At 42.7% G+C, this 25,309-nt stretch overlaps 1 protein-coding gene across 1 annotated transcript; it reads right to left on the bottom strand.

The window, feature by feature from the left end:
- Positions 1-399: 399 nt before the first annotated feature.
- Positions 400-14,818, bottom strand: chrnb3a (cholinergic receptor nicotinic beta 3 subunit a). Its single transcript, XM_063009215.1, has 6 exons — positions 14,644-14,818; positions 7,659-7,810; positions 5,261-5,305; positions 5,052-5,161; positions 3,446-4,325; positions 400-1,618 (listed from the first exon to the last, which is right to left on the bottom strand). The coding sequence occupies exons 1-6, from the start codon at positions 14,708-14,710 to the stop codon at positions 1,484-1,486; spliced, it is 1,389 nt and encodes a 462-aa protein (XP_062865285.1). The 5' UTR covers positions 14,711-14,818; the 3' UTR covers positions 400-1,483.
- Between the last annotated feature and the right edge of the window lie 10,491 nt (positions 14,819-25,309).

Genomic DNA, 25,309 nt, shown 5'->3' with positions numbered 1-25,309 from the left:
TGCATGTGAGTCACTTACCTGGAAAAGAGACGGCACCTGGATAGAAGGCAAACCAGCCAAGATGATGTGACGGTGCAAGGTCGGACTGAAGCATTTAATTCATTTTGTAATCAATAATAGTAATTTATTTTATACACCTGTGAGCAATAAGTTTGCCTAAAACACCTAAACTTAATTGTTGGGTGGTGTCCACAAACCTTTGGCCACATATTGTACCTGTTTTATTAAGAGTTCATCAGATGTCACACCACTATTCACTGATTTATTCATCCATGTTTTCTTTGCAGCTTAAAGGGAAACAGTAGTACCTGGAGAATAAACTCAACAAAACAATGGTAAGAATAACGGTAACGGTAAAATAAAGGTAAGAATTGTTACACCAAGTAAGTACAAAAAATAAACACTCACACACACTTTATTTCTCATGATACCAGCATGGACTAAGACAAAATATGCCCTGGTGAACTGTAAACCCACCACCCCATTAATCCCAGTTAGCATTCCCATACATAGGGCTGCACTATATGTAGAATAAAATCAAATTAAAAAACTAACGTAACCATGCATGTCGTGAACGTTGAGAGAGAATAATCTGATATTTACATATTTTGGCCAATACGGTAATTTAGAAATTTACTACAACCTCTAGATTAGATGTTTGCAGTGTGTTACTGGCTGTCTGCTTTCTTTAAATTAGTTTAGCAAATTTGGAATGCTGGAGGTCACATCTTGCTGATCTCCAGATGCAGTATAGCCCATTTCAATCACATTCCTTGCTTAGCATCAGTCGCAGCTCAGCCAATGTTTCCTCACATTACCTGTAAACTCAGAACTAGCGCTTAAGATTACTTTACAGATTACAGATTTACAGCCAAGGCTGTCACACGCCCCTCTCCAACACGCGCTGATCTTTTTACCTGCCAGGGGTGTGGTCTTACAGAGCACTTGCAATGCCAGCGACACCCCTCCCCCCAAAAAGCCAGTTCCTTGACTGGTCAGCAGAGGCAACATTTGCACCAGTGATGAGGAACCATCTTCCTGCAGATCACACAGCCAATCGTGTGTCTGTGTGGGTGCCCGGCCGGCTGATAGCAGACCTAAGATTGAAACTTGAGAGCTCGAGATCTCAGCGCTGGTGGGCTAGCATGGTTTATCACCCACTGCGCCAACTGAGCACCTACAGGTGCAACTTTTATAAATATTAGGTCCAGATTTAGAGGCTACCTATTAAGGAATGTTTAAGCTTAAGGAATGTTCTCTCAAAATAATGTCACATAGATATTCATAAATAAAGGTAATGGAAATGTCGCTGTTATATATTCTTGATATACGGGTGCAAAAGGGCCTCTGATTTCATCTGTGTTTATTTTTGCTGGGTTTTACTGTAGATAATAAAGGAAGCTGGAAGATTTCTAATAGGTGTGTTTACAGAAGGAAGCAAAGTGGTTGATATGAATGTGTTTTTTGGGGGGATGTGGTGTGTTTAGGATGCAGTGCTGAGGTACATGTTGAGTGCTGGCGTGAATATGAGGATGGTGCCGACTATGGACACAGTGAGGAAGATCCACAGGAAGATCCGGTCCAACACCTGAGCGACAAACTTCCAGTCCTGAACCACCTGAAAAGAGACACACAGAGATACAGAGTTGTAAAGTAGATCAACATTCCTCTACCATACAATATATGGTTAATAGTGCTGAGATCTGGGAATCCAGGGTTCAAATCTCAGCGGTACTATCGACTTACAGTGTATCACAAAAGTGAGTACACCCCTCACATTTCTGCAGATATTTAAGTATATCTTTTCATGGGACAACACTGACAAAATGACACTTTGACACAATGAAAAGTAGTCTGTGTGAAGCTTATATAACAGTGTAAATTTATTCTTCCCTCAAAATAACTCAATATACAGCCATTAATGTCTAAACCACCGGCAACAAAAGTGAGTACACCCCTTAGTGAAAGTTCCTGAAGTGTCAATATTTTGTGTGGCCACCATTATTTCCCAGAACTGCCTTAACTCTCCTGGGCATGGAGTTTACCAGAGCTTCACAGGTTGCCACTGGAATGCTTTTCCACCCCTCCATGACGACATCACGGAGCTGGCGGATATTCGAGACTTTGCGCTCCTCCACCTTCCGCTTGAGGATGCCCCAAAGATGTTCTATTGGGTTTAGGTCTGGAGACATGCTTGGCCAGTCCATCACCTTTACCCTCAGCCTCTTCAATAAAGCAGTGGTCGTCTTAGAGGCGTGTTTGGGGTCATTATCATGCTGGAACACTGCCCTGCGACCCAGTTTCTGGAGGGAGGGGATCATGCTCTGCTTCAGTATTTCACAGTACATATTGGAGTTCATGTGTCCCTCAATGAAATGTAACTCCCCAACACCTGCTGCCCTCATGCAGCCCCAGACCATGGCATTCCCACCACCATGCTTGACTGTAGGCATGACACACTTATCTTTGTACTCCTCACCTGATTGCCGCCACACATGCTTGAGACCATCTGAACCAAACAAATTAATCTTGGTCTCATCAGACCATAGGACATGGTTCCAGTAATCCATGTCCTTTGTTGACATGTCTTCAGCAAACTGTTTGCGGGCTTTCTTGTGTAGAGACTTCAGAAGAGGCTTTCTTCTGGGGTGACAGCCATGCAGACCAATTTGATGTAGTGTGCGGCGTATGGTCTGAGCATTGACAGGCTGACCCCCCACCTTTTCAATCTCTGCAGCAATGCTGACAGCACTCCTGCGCCTATCTTTCAAAGACAGCAGTTGGATGTGACGCTGAGCACGTGCACTCAGCTTCTTTGGACGACCAACGCGAGGTCTGTTCTGAGTGGACCCTGCTCTTTTAAAACGCTGGATGACCTTGGACACTGTGCTGCAGCTCAGTTTCAGGGTGTTGGCAATCTTCTTGTAGCCTTGGCCATCTTCATGTAGCGCAACAATTCGTCTTTTAAGATCCTCAGAGAGTTTTTTGCCATGAGGTGCCATGTTGGAACTTTCAGTGACCAGTATGAGAGAGTGTGAGAGCTGTACTACTAAATTGAACACACCTGCTCCCTATGCACACCTGAGACCTAGTAACACTAACAAATCACATGACATTTTGGAGGGAAAATGACAAGCAGTGCTCAATTTGGACATTTAGGGGTGTAGTCTCTTAGGAGTGTACTCACTTTTGTTGCCGGTAGTTTAGACATTAATGGCTGTACATTGAGTTATTTTGAGGGAAGAATAAATTTACACTGTTATATAAGCTGCACACAGACTACTTTTCATTGTGTCAAAGTGTCATTTTGTCAGTGTTGTCCCATGAAAAGATATACTTAAATATCTGCAGAAATGTGAGGGGTGTACTCACTTTTGTGATACACTGTATATGCTGATACACATTGGAAAAGATGGTGAGTTTTTAAATCTTAAACAACACCCACCTCTCTGATGAAGTGCTCTTTGCGAATGTGTCGTGAGATGTAGCGCACCGAGCTGGTGGCTTTCTCCAGCATGGCCACCCATGATTCGTCCTCCTTCCCTCCTACTGCATTCTTCTTCACCCCCTTTTTCACAGGTCGTTTAAGCTCCGGGCTGTGCTGTGGGTCGACCTCCGGGTAGCAATGGCGGTCACGCATGCACAGCATCCTGGGTAAGCTCTGCAAAAAGAGCCGCCTGACCCAGGGAGCCATGGGGTGGTAGGTGGCTGAAGAGCGGTGGTGCACATTGATGACAAAGACAGTGACGATGATGGAGAAGGTGACGAAGATCATGATAAAGAGCAGGTACTCGCCAATCAGTGGGATCACCTTGGACGAGGATGGGATAATCTCCTCAATGACGAGGAGGAAGACGGTTAGGGACACGAGTACCGACGTGGACAGAGACAACTTCTCACCCTCATCTGATGGAAGATAAAAGACCAGAACGGTAAGGAAGGACAGGCCGAGACACGGGATGATCAGGAAGAGCGTGTAGAACAGAGGGAGCCGCTTTAGGATGAATGAGTACGTCACAAACGGGTAGGAATAAATGCCGTCCCGACGGTTCCCTCTCCGGCCACTGGCGTCCAAGATCTCCCACTCGCCGTTGTCGAAGAAGTCCTTGCGGTCCACATGAGGGTCGACAAGGGTCAGGTCCACCATGGTACCGTCATAGGTCCATGAGCCAAACTTCATTGAGCAGTTCTGTCGGTCAAAAGGAAAGAAGGTGACGTCCATGGTGCAGGAGGACTTGTAGCTGGCCGGAGGAGTCCATGTGACCGTGCCGTTATATTTCACAATGGCTTTGGTCATCAGAGAGCCCTCAAAACGTCCATCAGCACTGAAAAGGAGGGGAAGGAATTTCTGAATGCCTGTTCACCTACAGATCTTCTCTCTATTTAAAAACACACGTTAATATGCTCTTTCTATAGAGAAAAAAGAATCTACGTACAATGCATTTACACTTTATGGCCAAAATTATGTGGACAGCTGTCATAAACTTGCCCTACATTTGGCTCTGAAGTCATAATAATTAATATGTAGTTGCCTCTCTCCCCCTTTTAGGCTGTTACAGCCATAACTATTTTGAGAACACTTCCAACAGGGTTTTGAAGTGTGTCTGTGGGAAATTGGGCCAATTCATTCAAAAGAGCATTTGTTAGGTCAGGCCCCGATGGCTTGCAACTAATGATCTGATTTATCCCAAGGGTCTTCAGTGGGCTTGAGGCTTCAAAGCTCTAGTCAGGCCAATTCCTTTTCATCAAATCATCAAATAGCATCTATATGGACCTCGCTTTGTGCTCAGACTTTTGCAACAAAGTTTGAAGTATGTTCCCAATTTATATTATACATTTGAGGACCCGAACTCAATAATAGGGAGGGGTGTCTACATAATTTTGGTGGCAAACCATTTGGATAAATCTCTATTATTGTAACAGTGCTGTGAGCCTTGCTGCATTTGTTTTGATTTCTAAAGAATAATGTCAAATTATGTAAAATAGACATTTAAATAATTTTTGTGACGTATTATAAGAAATAAAAAGTTTAAAGTTATAAACGGCCCCACTTCTCATAGAGGACAATGTCAGGGAGCCAGATGCTCTCTGACGGCACTCGGATGGACGTTATTCCTCCATAATCCTCTGGGTTCCAGCGAAGTTTATAGTCTGTCCATTCCTACCAGCATGAAATTACAAACATCAAGAGAACATCTGAGACATGCCAGCATATTTGATTGATTTCTGTCTTTAATTGTAAATATATATATATACATACCTCCCACAACCAGACGTTAGTAGTCATCAGTTGGTTCTTTTCATCCTGCAGAGAGGGAAAAATCTGGGCATGAGCAATAATACAATAATATATAACAAATATATACAATACCAATAATATAAAACAATAATGTTTCTTCAATTATGCATGGCATTTTGGCATTCATTTTTCACACTGTAATACATACCTAAATCACGAATCTAACACAAGACGTTGTAATAATTTTATTAAATCTGACATACCTAAAAACAACTGCTGTTTTATTCAGACTCTAGGTATAAATGTGGTTCACTCGTTGCGTTTACACCTTATTTCCACCAGTAGGCGTCAAAGAGTAAAATAAAAAATCCTATGGAATGCCAATCGTGCCATACTACACAAAATCGTGACCTCTGTACCTTTGACTTTGACAAATGTTGATCAATTCAATTTTCAAAAATCTTTTACTGTTGCATTCAGAATTACATTTCAAACAGAGTTTTATTATTATTGCCCAAAAGAACTTGAGCATGTAGCTACAATATCTTGTGAAATGGTCCGGGTCCTTTCTGTGTGGAGTTTGCATGTTCTCCCCATGTCTGCATGGGTTTCCTTCTAGAACTCTGTTTTCCTCCCATAGTCTAAAGACGTGCAAGTGAGGTGAATTGGAGATACCAAATTGTCCATGACTGTTCAATATAAACTTGTGAACTGATGAATCTTGTGTAATGAGTAACTACCGTTCCTGTCATGAATGTAACCAAAGTGTAAAATGACGTTAAAATCCTAATAAACAAACAAACAATGTTCATGACCAGGCAGTCATCATAGCATTTCGCTGCTAGTTGTATCGTGTTTGCCCTTGATTTGATGACACTTACATGTGAATAAGACTACAGTGGAATGGGGCTCTTCCACTTATGTGTCAGAAAAACCTGTATGCTGTCTTACAAGAGTTTAGCTTTGCCTTTCTATTTTATTGATTTTTAAATTAAAAAAGTACACACAACCTCTGCAAATGTTGATGCAAATTAAAAATTAAAGAAGAGAAAAAATAGTATTTGTGGCATATGTGCAACAATGTGAACAATGTAGTGTAGTTAATTTGTCTTCCGCTACTGGGGGATCCTTGGTTGCAGTCGAGGTGGGTATATTGCTGCTCACGCGTCTTACAACCCGCGCGCAGCCCTTTTTCACCCATGTATTCTGCACAGGCGCCTCTCTGTCTGCTAATCAGGGTCCTTGTACAGCATTTGAAGACAGCACCCACATAGTCCGGTCGTCCCTCCCTGCAGGCACTGCCAAATATGCCCACTAGATGGCACCCAGCCGACCAGTGGCAACACCGAGTTTCGAACCGAGGAGTTCAGAATCTCAGTGCTGATGTGCTAGCGGAATATCCCGCTGCTCCACCTGGGCGCCTGCAGCCAGATTCTTGTTTAAATGTTTTATCCACTGTCACTGACAAAGCACTTCTAAATCCTGGATGAAGCTTCTTACAAATAACAATAGAATTACTTAACATAAGTGTTTAACCTCAGCAATGTACTTGTGGCTGAATGAAAGTGAATCCCTGCAGTTATGACCCAAAATCTAGTGACATCCTTTCCAGAGACGTGAAGGCTGTTACAGCAGCAAAGGCTGACAAACATCTTACTTATCTATCTGTTTCTTTTTTCTAATCTAGTCATGCCCAGTTTTTTGCACTTGAGACCTCAGCAGCATGCCTGACACCCATGCTGGCCTGGTAGGGCCGTTATTAACTATGACCCGCATGTCTTTGCATTCCTTCACAGCTTGTGTCACAGTAATTTGGACAACAAAACTCACTGTTGCATTTGTCAGTTGAGTCTGTGCCACTGCTGAGAGCCGAACTCGATCAGACCGCTGTGCCAACCGAGCATGCTCTGCAGTATATTAATGTAGGAATGAGATTTTCAATAAACACATAACGATGGAACAGAACGATCGAACCATGCAGGTGAGCCGGAGATCACGAGACACATTAGACCAGGAACCAGATTCGATTCCCAGTTTGTTCCTGCATTACTGTAATTCACTTTGCTCAGTGGACGAAGGACAGCCGAGCTGAAAGCTTTTCCGTGCAGCTCCACACTGTGTTAAGTGCTTGGCGCTGGGTGTGTTTGTGTGCTGTGTTTACGTAAATATTAAATCATACACAAAAGCCCTCAGACTTGATCCATTTATCAGAGTGACGTCTGTAAATATATCTTTACAACTCTGGTTAGTGCTCCCCTGAAAGCCATGAGTGATGCGTCCACACGCTTTTGGTCATATGCTTTGCTTATCAGTGTTGACTCATGGCTGATCCAAGGGTTCGGATGTTTGTGTAGTTGTGTAGATTTAAGTGTGTGTTTGTGTGTGTTTGTGTGTGTGTACGTGTGAGAGAGATTCTCACCACGTCCACCAGCTGTGAGATCTTGAGGCCGAAGCGGACGGTGATGGAGTCGTTGGCGTGCAGGACCGGTCTCACCCACTTCTGATAACCACGGAACAGGTTCCTCAACAACATGTCTTCCAGTTCAGCTAGAGACAGCATCTCCTCTGATCCTGCAGAGAGAGACATCAGGTTTAGTTCTCTGGTATGCACCAAAAGTATGTGGACACCCCTTTTTATATTTGAGTTCAGATAAAAATTGAGCCACACCGATTGCTAACAGGTGTAAAAAATTTATGATCAACAGATATTTGCTTTCAACTTTGTGGTAACAGTTTAAGGAAGGTGATTTTATTATTATTGTTTTGTTTTAGTGTTGCCCAAATTTCCCCCAGTCTAGAGTCCTGATTGCTGCTCTTATGCTGGTTGTACCACCTCCGGCTGGCTGAGGAGAGCTGAGACGTGCCCTCATGGACATGTGTGCAGCTGAAAGTTGACAGCTTAAGATCTCAGCATTGGTGGGCAAATTTATGGACACCTTAAGGATGAATCGGAACATCACTCGAGCCTTTTTGTCCAACATCACTGCTCAACCTCATAAACTTTTGCTATCCTACAGACACACCAAAATCTTGTGGAACATCTGGAATAAGATATCCAACAAGCTCATGGTCAGGTGTCCACATACTTTCGGCCATATATGTAAATTCAGGACAATGTATTCAGTATTGAGCCTCTGCAGCTGAATTATCACGCTCTCGAACAGGGAGTGTCTGATTGGCTGGCTCCCAGGAGAGCGAGTCGAGCACAGAGTCATGGAGAGACAGCTGGTCCTGCTCCAGCGAGCTCTCAGCCTGACACACCGACTGCTGTGACATGATCTGCTCAGACAGGAGCCCCCATCATGAATCACACACACACACACACACACACACACACACACACACAAATGTCTTTAATAAGTACACACACGGCTGGTCATACACACTGGCTCCTGCAGCGTCTTACAGCAAATCAGAGAAATGAAGTGGACATTAGATACGCAGAAGGATGAAGCTAATGAAGCAGATTGCAGACTCCAACCGCCAAACCACAGGAAATTATTTATTCAACACAATGCCGGAATGCCTGATATGGCCAAAAGTATGTGGACACTTGACCTGGCTTGTTGCACATCCTGTTCCAACACCATGGGCTTTATGGGTACACTAGTCCTCATTTTTTCTTGGAAGGCTTTCCACAAGGTTGTGAAGCGTCTGAAGTCTGTGGGAACTCGTTTCCATTTTATAAACATTCTTAGTTTAGGCATTTATGTTGGATGGGAAGGCCTGGCTCACAGTTAACATTCCAATTCATGCCAAAGGTGTTTAGTGTGGTTAAGGTCGGGGCTCCTTGCAAGCAACTAAAGTTTTGACGTACTGAACTCAACAATGTCTTTATAGACCAAAATCGTAATCACAATATACACTGGGGGGCCATGTCCCCCAATATTCAGATATGTTCAAAAAGCCCCCCAATATACTGATGTTAAAACATTTACATTATATTTAGCAGACGCTTTTATCCAAAGTGACTTATTTAGTCTATACAGTATACAGTCTAAGCAATTGAGGGTTGAGGGCCTTGCTTAAGGGCTCAACAGTGGTAACCTGGCAGTGGTGAGGTTTGAACCAGCCACCTTCTGCTTACTAGTCAAGTACCATAATCGCTAGGCTACAACTGCCATGAATAAACATATAAACATCTAACCATATTCCCCTCACTAGCTTTGTGTAATGTCAGGATCTGTCACTGTCCAGCAGTTGTTGATTTGGCAGAAATGTTTAGGAAAGGCAGAGACCCACTAACAACCCCTGTAGGTTTGGTTCATCCATGGCTTTGTCCTTGGTTACAGACATCACTTTTGTGCATATGGGGTAAGTAATTGATTCTACATTCGAATTGACACCTGAATTGAATCATTAGGACAGGTGTTCACATACTTTTGATCATATGGCGTATATACCTCCTGCACTACTGTTGAAATCCACAAGAGCTGTAATGATTCTTCCTGTAAGAGGAAACAGGAATATTGTGCCCCTGAGCACCCTGAGGGGGATGAATAAAGAGGAAACCATTTCTCTAGGGATGAACTTTGTAGAGAGATTGCAGAAGACGGGCAAATGTCAGGGATCTTAAATCTACATTTAGACAGCTGTTCCATGCCAACACTGGAGCTGACTTTATGTAGGAGGTGGTCAAACGCTTTTTAAAAAACTCTCACTGCTCTATAGGCGGTGGTCCAAAGTGTAATGGACGTACCAGGACTGTGTGTGAGAGCTTCTACCCACATGGAGAATGGACTAGTGTTTAAAACGTCAATGGAAGAGATATAACAGACTGAACTTGCTTCACTCTCTATAAAAGCTTAGAGAGTGTGAGAGTGAGAGAGTGTGAGAGTGAGAGAGAGAGAGAGCTACAGGATTTGGCTCTCTGTCAGATTAATCAGTGTTAGCCATCCCCATGCACTCCAATATCCATTAATGTCCTCCATCTTTCTTTTCCTCCATCCATTTATCTATCACTCACTCTCTCTCTCTGTCCGGTGACACTTTCTCACAGGAGGAAGGTGAAGGTGTTGTGAAAATCAGTGACACTGAAAATAAGAGCACCCAGCAGTGGGTTGATTAGTGTGTGTGACTGCAGTGGTTTCAGTCCACTGCACTTAATCAAATGGCTTTTAAAGGCCAGTGGTGCGACCGTAAGATAAAAGAGACTCACATTTAGAGAGACGTTTGATTGGCCTGATCGGGGACTGCAGGACATGTACTTTGGGCATCTTACAGATCAATGCAATTACAAATAGGATGTCACAATTTGACTATAAAAGGATCATTCACATGCAACATACCCAAGCTGGCCGAAGAGGGACACAGCTAATAACTCCTTGACTTTTTGCACCATGTGTTGTCTTGTGACATAAATGACATTTTTACCCATAAATCTACACTTAATCACCCCTAATTTTTCAAGAAGATTTGAAATCTCATATCCCTGGGCCATGTTCTACCCTGGAATACTGGGCACAAAGCAGAAATACCCTAGAGAGGGCGTCAATAGATTACAGGGCTTCATCCCCCTTCAGCCATAACCAATTATGTCTGTGTAGATACCGGCTTGGTCAATAGCAACAGCACCGCTGAGAATCGAACCCGGTGGGCTACTGTAATAAACCGTTGTGCCCCCGGAGTGCCTGAAATCTCTTATTCACAAAAGTATTCACACCCTTTATTTAATACTTTGTAGAAGCCCCATTGACAGCAACTGCAGCCACAATTGTTTTGAATATGTCTCTACAAGCTCCGCACACACGCTCTGGTTTTGGGCAGGCTATCCCATTCTTCATGGCAAATCCTCTCAAGCTTAATCAGACTGGACAGCGAGTGTCAGTGAACTGCCACCTTCAGCTCTCTGAACAGATGTTCAATAGGGTTTAAGTCTAGACTTCTAGGTAGGTCTCAGAATGTCTTTTATTCGAAGACCTACCTAGAAGTCTAGACTTGAACCCCATTGAACACACCGGTGTCACTGTCGTGTCGGAAGGTGAACTGAAGATGTTTCTATATTTGGCTAAATTTGTTTGTCCCTCAATTTTTACCCTCAAGTCTTCCTCTGCCATAGCGTGATGCTGCCACCATGTTTGAAGGTACGTATGGTGTAAGCCAGGTGCTTGAAATAGTTTTTGCTTTTCTGTTCCATGACATGTCATTTAGCAAACTCCAAACAGGCTGTCATGTGCATTTTACTCCTCATTGGTTTGAGTCTTGTCATTCTGACAGGCCAGATTTGTGGAGAGCTGCTGAGATGGTTGTCCATTCAACAGGTCCTCCTTTTTCTGCACAGGACGATTCAAATTGCAACAGGTGGGAGTCCAACTGAGTGATACACACATCTCAAGAATAATTGAAGCAAAAAAGATGTACCTGACCAAAATTTGTAATGCCACAGCTAAAGGTCTGAAAACTTTAGTAAATAAGAGATGAACGTTTTTGATTGGTATTACACAACATAATAAAGTGTGCAGAACATCAAGGGGTCTGAATACTTTGTACTAAATCTACTGTATTTTGGGTAGGCAGGTGAACTTCTGCATGTCATTGGGAGATAGAAGGAACCTGGAAAGGTCTGAGAAAACCCAGGGTTGCCCAATGGGAGGCAAGGTTAGCCTGATTCTACAAAACTGGGATGTCAATTGCGAGCTAGGTCTTCCATCATCAGTCCCTGACCTCACAAATTCCATCTGACACACTTTAAAAAGCTGAAGGTGAAGGATTCTATATAAATGCTCAAGGTTTTAGGATGTCCAACAAGTTCAAGGACCAGTGTCCATAACCTTTTGACCACATAGTGTATCTCTGTTGGGAGCTGATCTTCCAGCATGCTGCACTGACTAGCAAAACGGATGATCTCCGTCTAGATCTTCAGATTTCCGTCACATACAGCCCATTACTATTAAACAGCCCCACCCACCCCACCCTTACATGCAGATTCATCAGAACGCCAGTGAGAACGCTGATTGATCGCTGAGTTCAGGAAACTCACTGAACTGCACGCTCAGCAGATGATGTCAGCAGGTCATAAACTATATGGACAAATTCATGTGTTTAAGCCAAAACTATTGCTAACAGGTGAAATAAATCAATTATATATGGAAAACAAGATGCATCCACTTTACAGCAGCAGTTTAGGGAAGGCCCTGTCATGTTCCAGCATGACTGTGCCCCTGAGCACAAAAAACAAGCTCCATAAAGACATGAAGAAAAGCTCAATTTAAATAAACTGCAGTGTCCTCCACATAACCCTGACCTCAGCCCCACTCAACAGCTCTGGAATGAACCGGAACATCAACTGAGGCTTTCTTGACCAGCATCAGTGCCCAGCCATACAAATGCTCTTTTAACAGACATACTTCAAAGACAAACCCTATGGGAAGCCTTCTCAGAAGAGTGGGTGTTGTTATAGATGACATAGAGGTCACCCTATTTTAATAGCATTTGTTTTAGAAATGGGATGTCCATCATGTTTGAGGTCAGGTGTCCAAATACTTTTGTCCATATAGTTTAAAACAAGAATTCCTAGCATGGGTGAAGATGTGTAGCTTCAGAACAAAGTGCCTAAAGCCCTATATCCTTTAAACCAACAGAAATGTGAAATGCCTGAACTCCTGACAAAACTCTAATAAATATTGTGGTGTTTAGCATAGAACCTCTATTATTCAATTTCTGACTTTTTAAAATGCTGTTTTATTTGTTTTGTAGTCATATGTGCCCGTGTGGAGCAGCTCATGATTGCTGAGATCTGAGTTGAATCTCAGCTGGCCAGGCATCTACACAGACATGACTGACTATGTCTGAAGAATGCATTGCCGTCCTGTCCAGGGTTTTCCTGCCTTGTGCCCTGTGTTTCCCAGTAAACCCAAACCCCCTGCAAACCTGACCAGAATGAAGCAAAAATGAGTTTCTACCATACTGACTGACCTCACAAAGGTTTATTTATTTGCAGTAAACAAACATCAGTCCATCACAGGACACTACATTTGCGCTAGAGCAAAGACTAGCCATATATCATTGTTAATATATACACTATATGGCCATAAGTATGTGGAGACTTGAGCATAAACTTCCAAAAACACACATTAATTAAATCAGATAGAAGTTTCAAAGATTTTGGAAGGTGTCTCCTGGAATGTGCACCAAATTCATTCAAAAGAGCGCCTCTGAGGTCTGTACTGATGGTAAACAAAAAGGCCCGTCTCACCATCAACATTCCGATTCACCTTAAAGCCGCTTATTAAGGTTAAGGTCAATGTTCTGTGCGGGCCACTACAGTTCAGCCATACCAACCATGACATAATGCTATTTACATCGTTGGCAAGTGGAACAGCCATACTGGAACAGTTGTAGCTTAGCAGTTAAAGTACTAGCCGTATCCTAGTGGTTAGGGTACTGGACTAGTAATCAGAAGATCGCTTGTTCAAGCCCCACCACTGCCAGGTTGCTGCTGTTGGGCCCTTCACCTTCAATTGCTCAGACTGTATACTGTAACAGTACTGTAAGTCGCTTTGGAAAAAGACGTCTGCTAAATACTGAAAATGTAAATGTACTAGACTAGTAATCGAAAGGTCACTGGTTCAAGCCCCACCACTGCCAGGTTGCAACTGTTGGACCCTTGAGCAAGAAGACCCTTAACCCTGAATTGCTCAGACTGTATTCTGTCACAGTACTGTTAGTCACTTTGGATAATATTTACATTCACATTTTCAGCATTTAGCAGACGCTTTTATCCAAACAATCCAGACTTACAATTATGACTGAACACAATTTTAAGCAATTAAGGGGTTAAGGGTCTTGCTCAGGGGCCCAACAGTGGCAAATTGGCGGTAGTGGGGATTGAACTGGCAACCTTCTGATTACTAGTCCAGTACCTTAACCATTAAGCTACCACTGTCCTAATAGCGTCTGCTAAATGCTGAAAATGTAAATGTAAATAAACCTGTTAGCAATGGGTGTGGCTGAAACACCTGAGGTCAATAATTAGTCAGGGTGACCACATACCTTTGGTCACACAGTGTCCGTGCGTCCATAAATTACTTGTGGTCTGACCAATTTACGTTTACATCGTCGGCATTTAGCAGACACTTTAATCCAAAGCGACTTACAGTGCTGTGACAGTATACAGTCTAAGCAATTGAGGGTTAAGGGCCTTGCTCAAGGGCCCAACAGTGACAACCTGGCAGTGGTGGGGCTTGAACCAGCGACCCTTTGATTACTAGTCCAGTACCTTAATCGTTAGGCTACAAATGCACTAATATCCCAAAACCAAACGTAGTTAGTGCTCGTGCATCAGAACCGCGTTCCTGCGTGGCTGCTTTCACGCGCTGCGGAGCATCTACGTGTGAGCTCGTGCCGCCCGGACGCGTCCACGCACGTGAGCTGATGAAATAATGATAAGACCGTCGGGTTCTTACCGTCCGTATACGCGCGTGCGGCCGCCAGCATGAGCGCGAGCCACAGTGCCGTGATCGGTGGATGCATGGCTCCTCGAGCGCGAGCCACTACGATTAGTCCGTCATCCTGCGCGAGGTGAATGATGCGGGTTTCTGTTCCCGTTACCACCGAGACCCGAACATCTCCAGCTTCTTCTGCATCACTGCCGGAGTCTCATCCAGGGTCTCATCCAGGGTCTCCAGCTCACAGACAAAGGAGCTGCGGTTCCTTCAAGCAGCCACAGAAGAGGACGGGAGGAGAGGCTGGACCAACACACACACACACACACACACACACACACACACACACACACACACACACACACACACACACTGGTTTTAATCTCATGGTGAGGTATGGCGGTGTGAATAAGTAATTGCACCCCCTTTTATAATTATTTTTGGATTTTAACGTCATGCTTCACAAGTTTATATCAGACACACATGGACAATTTTGTATCTCCAGTTCACTGTGGGAGGAAACCGGAGCTCACTGAGGAAATCCACACAGACACGGGGAGAACATGCAAACTCCACACAGAAAGGACCCAGACCGCTCCCACCTGGGGATCGAACCCAGGACCTTCTTGCTGTGAGGCGACGGTGCTACCCACTTAGCCACCATGCTGGAAAACATATGGGTAGAATGAAGAAGAATACAATGTCTTTATTTGTCATACATATACATGTGTACAGTGTACTCTCTGGGCAGTTGTAGCCTATCGGTTAAGGTACTGGACTAGTAAACAGAAGGTTGCTGGTTCAAACCCCACCATTGCCAGGTTGCCACTGTTGGGCCCTTGAGCAAGGCCCTTAACCTACAATTGTTTAGACTGTACACTGCAAGTCGCTTTGATGTAAATGTAAATGTACTCTTTTGAATGCTGGGGTCAGAGCGCAGGGTCAGCCATTGTACGGCGCCCCAGGAGCAGAGAGGGTTAAGGGCCTTGCTCAAGGACCTGACAGTGGCTGAATGGCAGAGCTGGGATTTAACTCTCAACCTTTCGGTTGATAGCCTGAATCTCTACCCACTAGGCTACCACTGTCCCATGTGGACTGGACACCCCTTCTAATGGATGAGTTCATGTGTTTCAATCACTCCCAGTGCTAACAGATTTATAAAAACAATAAAAAACAATTACTATATACTTCCACCTTTGTGGCAACAGTTTGGAAAAGATCCTTTGCTCTTCTGGCATTTCTGTGTGGCCCTGTGCACAACACATGGTCCATAAAAACAAACCAAACTTGTCAACCCCAAATCACCCCCCTCATATTTTATTATGTCTAATCTGCACAGTGCATATTGTATTGTTTACACTTGCTTTGTGTTGCACCCTGGTCCTGGGAGAACACTATATATAGTGAACACTATTTCACAATATACTCATATAAAGCTGAAACGACACTAAAGCATCTTAACATGAATGTGAAGGAAAGTTCGGTGGCCTGTACTGATGCCTGACATAAACCTGGCATGAACTGAATTTACAGTTACATTTTCGGCATTTAGTGGACGTTTTTATCCAAAGCGACTCACAGTACAGTATTAAGGGTTAAGGGCCTTGCTCAAGGGCCCAACAGTGGGTTTGAATCAGCAACCTAATGATTACTAATCCAGTACCTTAACCGCTAGGCTACAACTGTCCTAGAATTTCTGTCATTTATTGCAGGTGGTCAGTGGTGTTGGACGCCATATTTGTGGAAGTAAGGTTTTGGTTGTTTTCCTGTAAACAGACGTGTGTGTGTGTGTGTGTGTGTGTGTGTGTGTTTTCCTGCTGAGCCACTAGGGAGCTTCATACTGATTGGTTTCAGTAAACACACACGTCAGTGTAGTACCCGGTGTGCAGAAGAGATTCTGCTGATGATGTGTGAAAAATGTGAAGTAATGAAGCTCGGACAGCTCATCAAACCTGGAAAATCCACCACCTGATCTCCCAACACACTTCCATACCAATTATTATAACACACACACATCAACAGGCGCAATCGAGACAAAGACCAGAGAGAGAGAGAGAAAGAGAGAGAGAGAGGTTAAAGGAATACAAAATGTATTTTTAGGATACATATCACAGAATGGAACACAACCCAAATCCATTTTAAAAATGAATACAGTTTAACAAAGAAAGACGTGTAACTAGATTCTGGATTGTGTTTGTGGGAATTTGTGGCCATTCAGTCAACCGAGTATTTGTGAAGTCAGTCACTGGTGTGAGTCATAAAGGTTCCTCAGTCAATCTGTTTATAATATATATATATATATATATATATATATATATATATATATATATATATATATATATTATATATTATAATATAATATATATAATATATATAAGTTTTAACGCCATGCTTAACATATATCTGTGTCATTTATGGCATGATTAGTGTTACGTTTTATTCTGATAATTATTTCTTGTCTTTTAAGTCCCATCCAGTAATTTAAACACTAAGTAAAAATCCCAACAACACTCCTGCACCTGCTACATTCATACCTGTACAACACACTACCATACACTTACCCGATTAGTGTCATTGTATTGCCGAGAATAGTCCCCTACCTGAACAGCAGCTGGTCAGTGGGTGTCCTATGGGGGTCTCTGTTGATTGATAAGTATGGTACAGTGGTGTGACAAAGCAACATATCGACTAAAGTCAATAATTGTATACAAACAAAATTAACTGTATGGTAGGTATAGCTTATTTGTAAATAATTAGTATTTAAACATCATGTTTTACACTTTGGTTACATTCATCACAGGAATGGTAGTTACTGGTTACACATGATTCATCAGTTCAAGTTTTTAATGTTAAACACTGTATCCAATTCACCTCACTGTCAATGTCAATGCAAAATACTCATTAAACGTTTCCTAATAAAATGCTGGGGTAGGGTTTTTTCTGTACTGGAGTAGGTAAGGACAGAGCAGTTGCTGCATCTTAACCTTGTAGAGACAGAAAGAGAGATAGTCGGTCGATAACTCGGAAAGTAAAGGCAACTGATGCGAGACGACCTGTCGTGAAGAATTATGCTTGGTAACCTGACTCTCAGTGTGTGTGTGTGTGTGTGTGTGTGTGTGTGTGTGTGTTATCATGCAGGAGAAGGTGTGAGCATACACATGATCTAAAGCATTTGCTGTAAATGGAGTTATCGGGTTGAGTAAATGTGTATGTTTTGCATCGCGAGTTATAGGTGTAAATAAATAGATTAGATTTTAGATATTTTTTTTTATTCTAGATCACTCTTCTCACAGCTCACAACATTCCCATCTAATAAGTTGTACTGGCACCATTCACAGGCACTCTTCTTACAGCGGCTATGAGGTACCCATTTCTAAAAACAGTTCTAAAAAACAAAAGGTTACATGTACTTGTAAGGCAAACATATGATGCTGGTCCTGGGATTGTGAAGCTTTCTGTAACTTTTGACCCCTAATTACCAAATTATTCAAATACACCATAAGGGCCGCTCAGGTGGTGCAGCAGTAAAAACACACGCTGGAACCAGAGCTGGGATCTCGAATACATCGTATTGAGTTTTAGCTCTGCCTACCGGCTGGGCTGAGAAACCACATGAACAACGATCGGCCTGTTGTTCAGATAGGGGTGGGATATTTAAAAAGCCGGATAGGGTCTCTCTCTCATAATTGACGCAATTACGACCTCTGCTGGCTGATTGATGGTGCCTGCACAGAGATGAGAAGAGTGCTGTCAGGGTGTGTCTCTCCGTACACAGTGCTGATCTGCATTGCACTCGTCAAAGTGTAGGTGACGATGCATACGGCTGCTGCCCACGTGTCGGAGGGGGCGTTTTCCTCAATCAGAGCGGGGATCGGCATTGGTGGAGAGGAACCATGACGCAATCAGGCAATTGGACGCGCTTAAAGGGAGAAAAAGGGAAGAAAATGCATAAACAAAATAAATATAAACAATAAAACATCAAAAAAATGAATATACTTGCTACATGTACTGTATATTTTTAACCCAGCACATTAATAAACCCCAAACTCTTATTCAATGCTAAGAAAAATATCTGACTGCTCAATTTAAAAAGCTCCAAAACAGGTCTGTCATGACTGACAATAGTGCACATTCAAGAAATGTATTTCTGTACTATAAAACAATAACCATTTTCAGGTGGGAGGATGATGCATCTAATGGAGTGGGTGCCACATGTCAACATGGGTCCTGAAGACCAGGGTTCGGCCCCTGCCTCTGGTCCCTGTTTGTAAGGACACTGGCCTCCACAGGTGTGTGTGTGTGTGTGTAGCAGCAGTCACTTGGTTGCTCAACTGGCTGCATGGGATTATATGGACCCAGGTGGGAAGCTGGCATCGGTCTCCAGAGATCTGTGTATGTGTGTGTATTGATGGATGAAGCAATGTAAACTCTTGCGTGGGGGGATTTCTTTCCAGCGGGTATCTAGCTGGTGCTTTCAGAAGTTTCCAAACAGAAGTGTTGGCATGAGCATGTAAGAGTAGGTTAAGCTTTGAGTACACACTACTGTGAGCTTTGTATTGTGTCACACACATCATTACTCATTCTGCAAACACTGATTTAAAGCTAAAACGTGTGTGGTTGGTGTTTTTTTTACTTGTTTATGTAAGAATCAAAACGGAAAGATCCAGAACATCTGCAGCATGGACTTTCAAAAGTGTGTTAGTCACCTAGCTAAAGTTCCAATAACATACAAACAACATTAAACATTGATTAAAGTCACTCACACACTCACAAACACACACACACCCACCCATTCACCTATAGGGCAATTCATTATCTCCAATTAACCTGACTGCATTTTTGGACTGTGGGAGAAAACCGGAGCTCCCGGAGGAAACCCACGCAGACACGGGGAGAACATGCAAACTCCGCACAGAAAGGACCCGGACCACCCCGCCTGGGGATTGAACCCAGGACCTTCTTGCTGTGAAGCGACAGTGCTACCCATTAAGCCACCGTGCCGCCCCACAGGCGTATTCAGCTAACCTTAATGTCACACGTGAAGTCTCATTAGTGTCAATCATTGTAGTAATGCATGAGTAACATGTGGTATAGGGAAGAATTTCCTCTACTGAAACTATCAAATAATGAATTTTAATAAATTAATTATATGTGATTAAAAAGCTTTTTTACACTGACAGTGTGAGTGTATCACTTTGTATAAAGGTGAAATAGTCATGATGAATCCGATGAGTCTCTCCCAAACTTTTGCCATACATTTTGCATTTACATTTTCTTCTATAATTTTGTAGAATTGATTCTGGATGCCTATTAACATGTCAGTCTCAAGGAGTTAATGAAAGTCCCAAGACTCTCATAAACAACATTTCTCTTACAAGTGTACGTAAACTTGACTTTAACTGTAAATACATTGTTGTAGTTCGGATTAAATAGAAGGGTGTTAGGTTAGAAAGAGTGGGTGTGTAAGGAAATGCTTTTTATTACACATCGCCTCTGGGAACAGTGCTACGTAACTTCCACTGACTCTGTAGGTGTGGGAGATGAACAGTGTCATGGGTGATGACATCTAAGCGCAATGATAATTCTTTGATTTACGCCTTCATCAAAATAGATTCAGACTGTGTTCCCAAGTGTTCCCAATTGGTTGAGTTGCAGAAATCCATTGTTTTCAGCAGCAGGGACTGACTGTGAGTATAAGGTTAACCATTTTATTCACTGATTAGCCAAAACATTCAAACCACATCACAAAATGTGCATGGCCTGCCAAATTACTATGGCCAAATAACTGGGTTGAAATATCTTTGAAACAGCAAAGGTTGCATGGGATTATATGGACCCAGGTGGGAAGCTGGCATTGGTCTCCAGAGATCTGTGTGTGTGTATTGACGGATGAAGCAATGTAAATTCTTGCATGGGGAGAATTCTTTCCAGTGGGTATCTAGCTGGTGCTTTCAGAAGTTTCCTGGGCAGCCAAGATTTGTTGATGCTATGGACGTAAAACCTATGCAATTTAGTAGCAATTTAGTAGCAACCAACAATGTGTGGCTCAAATTGCAGATAATTGTAGCACTGGTGATGAGCTAAATGTGCCACAACACATGGATAATACTACAGAATTCTTTCAGATGTCTTCTGGAGTCCATGTCTCTTTCTTGGCAGTATTTTTGGTGAGTGGTCCAATGTTTTGGCTCATTGTTGAATATAGTAGACCGCACAGAAAAATGGATACAATGGATAAACTTGTAGACACACCAACCTGAAGCAAGACTGGATTGTTTAATAAGAGTTGTTTAATGTCAGTTCTAAAGGCCTATTGCCTGAAGACTTTCCAGATTTCCCTGCACCAAACACACCCGAGTACGCTCACGAAGGGCTTGATAACTAGCTTAGGCACAATAAAGTTGGTCACAGTCACAGTCCATCAAATGTTGAGAAAAAAAAAACAGTTGTACACCATTTTAAAATATAATATTGGATGGGCTAGCAAATGCTTATTAATTGCTAATAATTATACTGTATTGTTTTTTACTTTTCAGAAAGACAAGCTTTTTTAAATCTAATTAAATAATGCATCTGGACAAATTGAAATGAATTCCAAATAAAATTATGTAAATGAATAAGCACTGTAAGACACTGTTGTATTTCGTTGTAGGTGGAGAATGTGCAGTTGTTTGACTCAGACCTGATTATTTCCCAAACATCTTGTTTGGTGAAGCAGTCTGACCTGATGTTGCACTTTAAATCTATTACATCACGAACCTCTAACCTTGAGCACGCACTGAAGTTCAGCTTGAAGAAAACAGCATCACGGACTCTATCACGAGCAGACACTCTGGTTCAGGGAAGAGAGAAAAAAATGTGGAGGGAGTGCATTAAAAGATAAAATGCCTTGCATTATTCATAAGCACATTTCCAGTGCCGGAGCACAACACACATATCGACATTTCCACACATTTACTGCCGGTGCAGCAGCGAACGATTGTAAAATCCACAGATAGGGAAAATAATGAATGCAGACAGATTGTCTCCAGTTCAAGCAGGGAAGACATCTCTGTCAGCAGAGAGACGGTGAAGGAAAGAGAAGTGAGGAGAGAGTTGGGAAAAGCGTCGCTGGAGTAACCGAGGGAATAAGTTATATATAGAGAGGAGGAAGGGATGCCTCACTGCTCCTTTAACTGACCTTTTCCCCCTAGATTTCTAAAAGGCTTTTCATCGAATCGTCTCGCACCACTCCTGAAGAAATGCCCTTCTCCCATAAACATACACACTTCTAACTACACTAAATGGCCAAAAGTATGTGGACACCTACCTGACCATTCTATTGCATTAACATTCCATTCCAAAATTATGGACATTAATCTACACTGTCAAGTCACATTATTATGACCACTAGCTAATATCCAGTGTAACCGGTGTGTGCAGCACGGACAGCAGCTAGACAGTCTGGAAGTGACTCAGTAAGATCCTGGTAGGTTGTCACAGGTATCTGGAGCCATGCTGACTGCAGTGCATCCCACAGCTGCTGTAGGGGGCGTGGGGGAGGATCCATAGAGCAAACATGATGATCAAGGTGGTCCCACAGATGCTCAATTGGGTTCAAGTCTGGGAAATTAGGGGGCCAGGGTAATAGTTAGAAGTCCTGGTCATGTTCTTCCAACCAATGTTGGTCATTTCTCACCATGTGACATGTCGCTTTGTCTTGCTGGAAGATCCCATCCACCCCAGGAAAGACAATCAGCACGTATTTTTACAAGAGGGTCATTTTTGTTATTTACGCATGTATCTCCGTGAGTCACGACCCTATAAAAATAGGATACGCCTCTAAGCCTTTATTTAACAAACACATCCAGTAATCCTGTGTTCATTCCTCTTTCCTCCTCTGGACCAGACGTGTGCTTTATTATTCATAAGTGCGTCATAAAGCAAGGCAGCAAGTCTCTGCTTCGCCTCAGTTGGCACTGCAGTTGTCATATTTAGAAACCGTCTCCCTTGAACACAAATGCACTGCTATTCAGGAAGGATGGCGTTGGTGAGGGTGGATCCAGCTGTGTACTGTGCAGTATTATTACTGAGAGATGATAAAAATGGATGGGTTCATGGTAAGGATTATTATAATCATAACGGCAGTCCAACATGTCATTGTGTTTCTGAAATCCTTTTTTAAACCACATCCATCAAATGCTTTTGTCACTTGGCAGCATTTTAATTAAAAAGGTACATTAGGAGCAGTGTGAGCGCTGCACCAGCTGCAGGATTCTAACCGGGTCTGTCTGGCATTACGGACCGTGATTTTCTAACACCTCCCAAAATCATGCCAAAGGTGGACCTGTCCATAAAAAGCTTTTTTTTAATGTAGTATTTTCTATGAAGATACATACATGAAACAACCCAACACAAGAGTTGTGAGGCAAAAACACTACCTGTGAACCACCATTCTGCTCTAGACGATAATCGATATATATACAGTGTATCACAAAAGTGAGTACACCCCTCACATTTCTGCAGATATTTAAGTATATCTTTTCATGGGACAACACTGACAAAATGACACTTTGACACAATGAAAAGTAGTCTGTGTGCAGCTTATATAACAGTGTAAATTTATTCTTCCCTCAAAATAACTCAATATACAGCCATTAATGTCTAAACCACCGGCAACAAAAGTGAGTACACCCCTAAGAGACTACACCCCTAAATGTCCAAATTGAGCACTGCTTGTCATTTTCCCTCCAAAATGTCATGTGATTTGTTAGTGTTACTAGGTCTCAGGTGTGCATAGGGAGCAGGTGTGTTCAATTTAGTAGTACAGCTCTCACACTCTCTCATACTGGTCACTGAAAGTTCCAACATGGCACCTCATGGCAAAGAACTCTCTGAGGATCTTAAAAGACGAATTGTTGCGCTACATGAAGATGGCCAAGGCTACAAGAAGATTGCCAACACCCTGAAACTGAGCTGCAGCACAGTGGCCAAGATCATCCAGCGTTTTAAAAGAGCAGGGTCCACTCAGAACAGACCTCGCGTTGGTCGTCCAAAGAAGCTGAGTGCACGTGCTCAGCGTCACATCCAACTGCTGTCTTTGAAAGATAGGCGCAGGAGTGCTGTCAGCATTGCTGCAGAGATTGAAAAGTTGGGGGGTCAGCCTGTCAGTGCTCAGACCATACGCCGCACACTACATCAAATTGGTCTGCATGGCTGTCACCCCAGAAGGAAGCCTCTTCTGAAGTCTCTACACAAGAAAGCCCGCAAACAGTTTGCTGAAGACATGTCAACAAAGGACATGGATTACTGGAACCATGTCCTATGGTCTGATGAGACCAAGATTAATTTGTTTGGTTCAGATGGTCTCAAGCATGTGTGGCGGCAATCAGGTGAGGAGTACAAAGATAAGTGTGTCATGCCTACAGTCAAGCATGGTGGTGGGAATGCCATGGTCTGGGGCTGCATGAGTGCAGCAGGTGTTGGGGAGTTACATTTCATTGAGGGACACATGAACTCCAATATGTACTGTGAAATACTGAAGCAGAGCATGATCCCCTCCCTCCGGAAACTGGGTCGCAGGGCAGTGTTCCAACATGATAATGACCCCAAACACACCTCTAAGACGACCACTGCTTTATTGAAGAGGCTGAGGGTAAAGGTGATGGACTGGCCAAGCATGTCTCCAGACCTAAACCCAATAGAACATCTTTGGGGCATCCTCAAGCGGAAGGTGGAGGAGCGCAAAGTCTCGAATATCCGCCAGCTCTGTGATGTCGTCATGGAGGAGTGGAAAAGCATTCCAGTGGCAACCTGTGAAGCTCTGGTAAACTCCATGCCCAGGAGAGTTAAGGCAGTTCTGGGAAATAATGGTGGCCACACAAAATATTGACACTTCAGGAACTTTCACTAAGGGGTGTACTCACTTTTGTTGCCAGTGGTTTAGACATTAATGGCTGTATATTGAGTTATTTTGAGGGAAGAATAAATTTACACTGTTATATAAGCTGCACACAGACTACTTTTCATTGTGTCAAAGTGTCATTTTGTCAGTGTTGTCCCATGAAAAGATATACTTAAATATCTGCAGAAATGTGAGGGGTGTACTCACTTTTGTGATACACTGTATATGTATATGTATGAATGAATATGTAGTAGAAGCAGTAGAAGTAGTATGGATTATAACCAATATATACATGTAATTATAAATATAAGAGATAAAAATGTCAAAGAATTATCACAGAATTATATGTAGATTTATTTCATTATTCAGTCTTCGTATGCTGCCTGCCTACCACACCTACCTCGGGATCACACATCATAAAAAACCTGCACGTAATTTAGGTGTAATTTTGTCTTTCTCTGGATCAAGCAAAACAGAAAGACGTGCTTGGATTAAGACGTCATCAAGGTAATGAATCTGGTCAGAATAAAGACATGAAAACATGAAGCAAAGGCAATTATGATAATACAAAGATTAAAGGCATTTTAGAAAATGATCTTGATCACAGTGAGGTTTTTATGTAAGCGCTCTCCATTGATATTTGATGACATTTAATTAGTGAGCAAAACGTTTAGTTCACAAATTAAGCCAAACCAAAGTGTTTAGTAGCACCTGGGGTGTTTACCTCTATGTTATCAGTTATCAGTTCCAACCACAATCATTTGTTCTCATTATCTCCATGAGATTTAAAGATATGAGCAAACT

This window comes from Trichomycterus rosablanca, chromosome 14 (genome assembly GCF_030014385.1).
Source record: "Trichomycterus rosablanca isolate fTriRos1 chromosome 14, fTriRos1.hap1, whole genome shotgun sequence".
Taxonomy (NCBI): domain Eukaryota; kingdom Metazoa; phylum Chordata; class Actinopteri; order Siluriformes; family Trichomycteridae; genus Trichomycterus; species Trichomycterus rosablanca.
This window is presented reverse-complemented; position numbering and strand designations above follow the sequence as displayed.

What these genes read in the sequence shown, in the direction of transcription:
- chrnb3a (XM_063009215.1), bottom strand. Translation starts at nt 14,710, where the DNA reads ATGCATCCACCGATCACGGCACTGTGGCTCGCGCTCATGCTGGCGGCC. An exon ending in CTAACGTCTGGTTGTGGGAG is followed by an intron (nt 5,162 to 5,260) that starts GTATGTATATAT and finishes TCATGCTGGTAG; the next exon opens with GAATGGACAGACTATAAACT. An exon ending in AAGAGCACTTCATCAGAGAG is followed by an intron (nt 1,619 to 3,445) that starts GTGGGTGTTGTT and finishes GTCTCTTTTCAG; the next exon opens with GTGGTTCAGGACTGGAAGTT.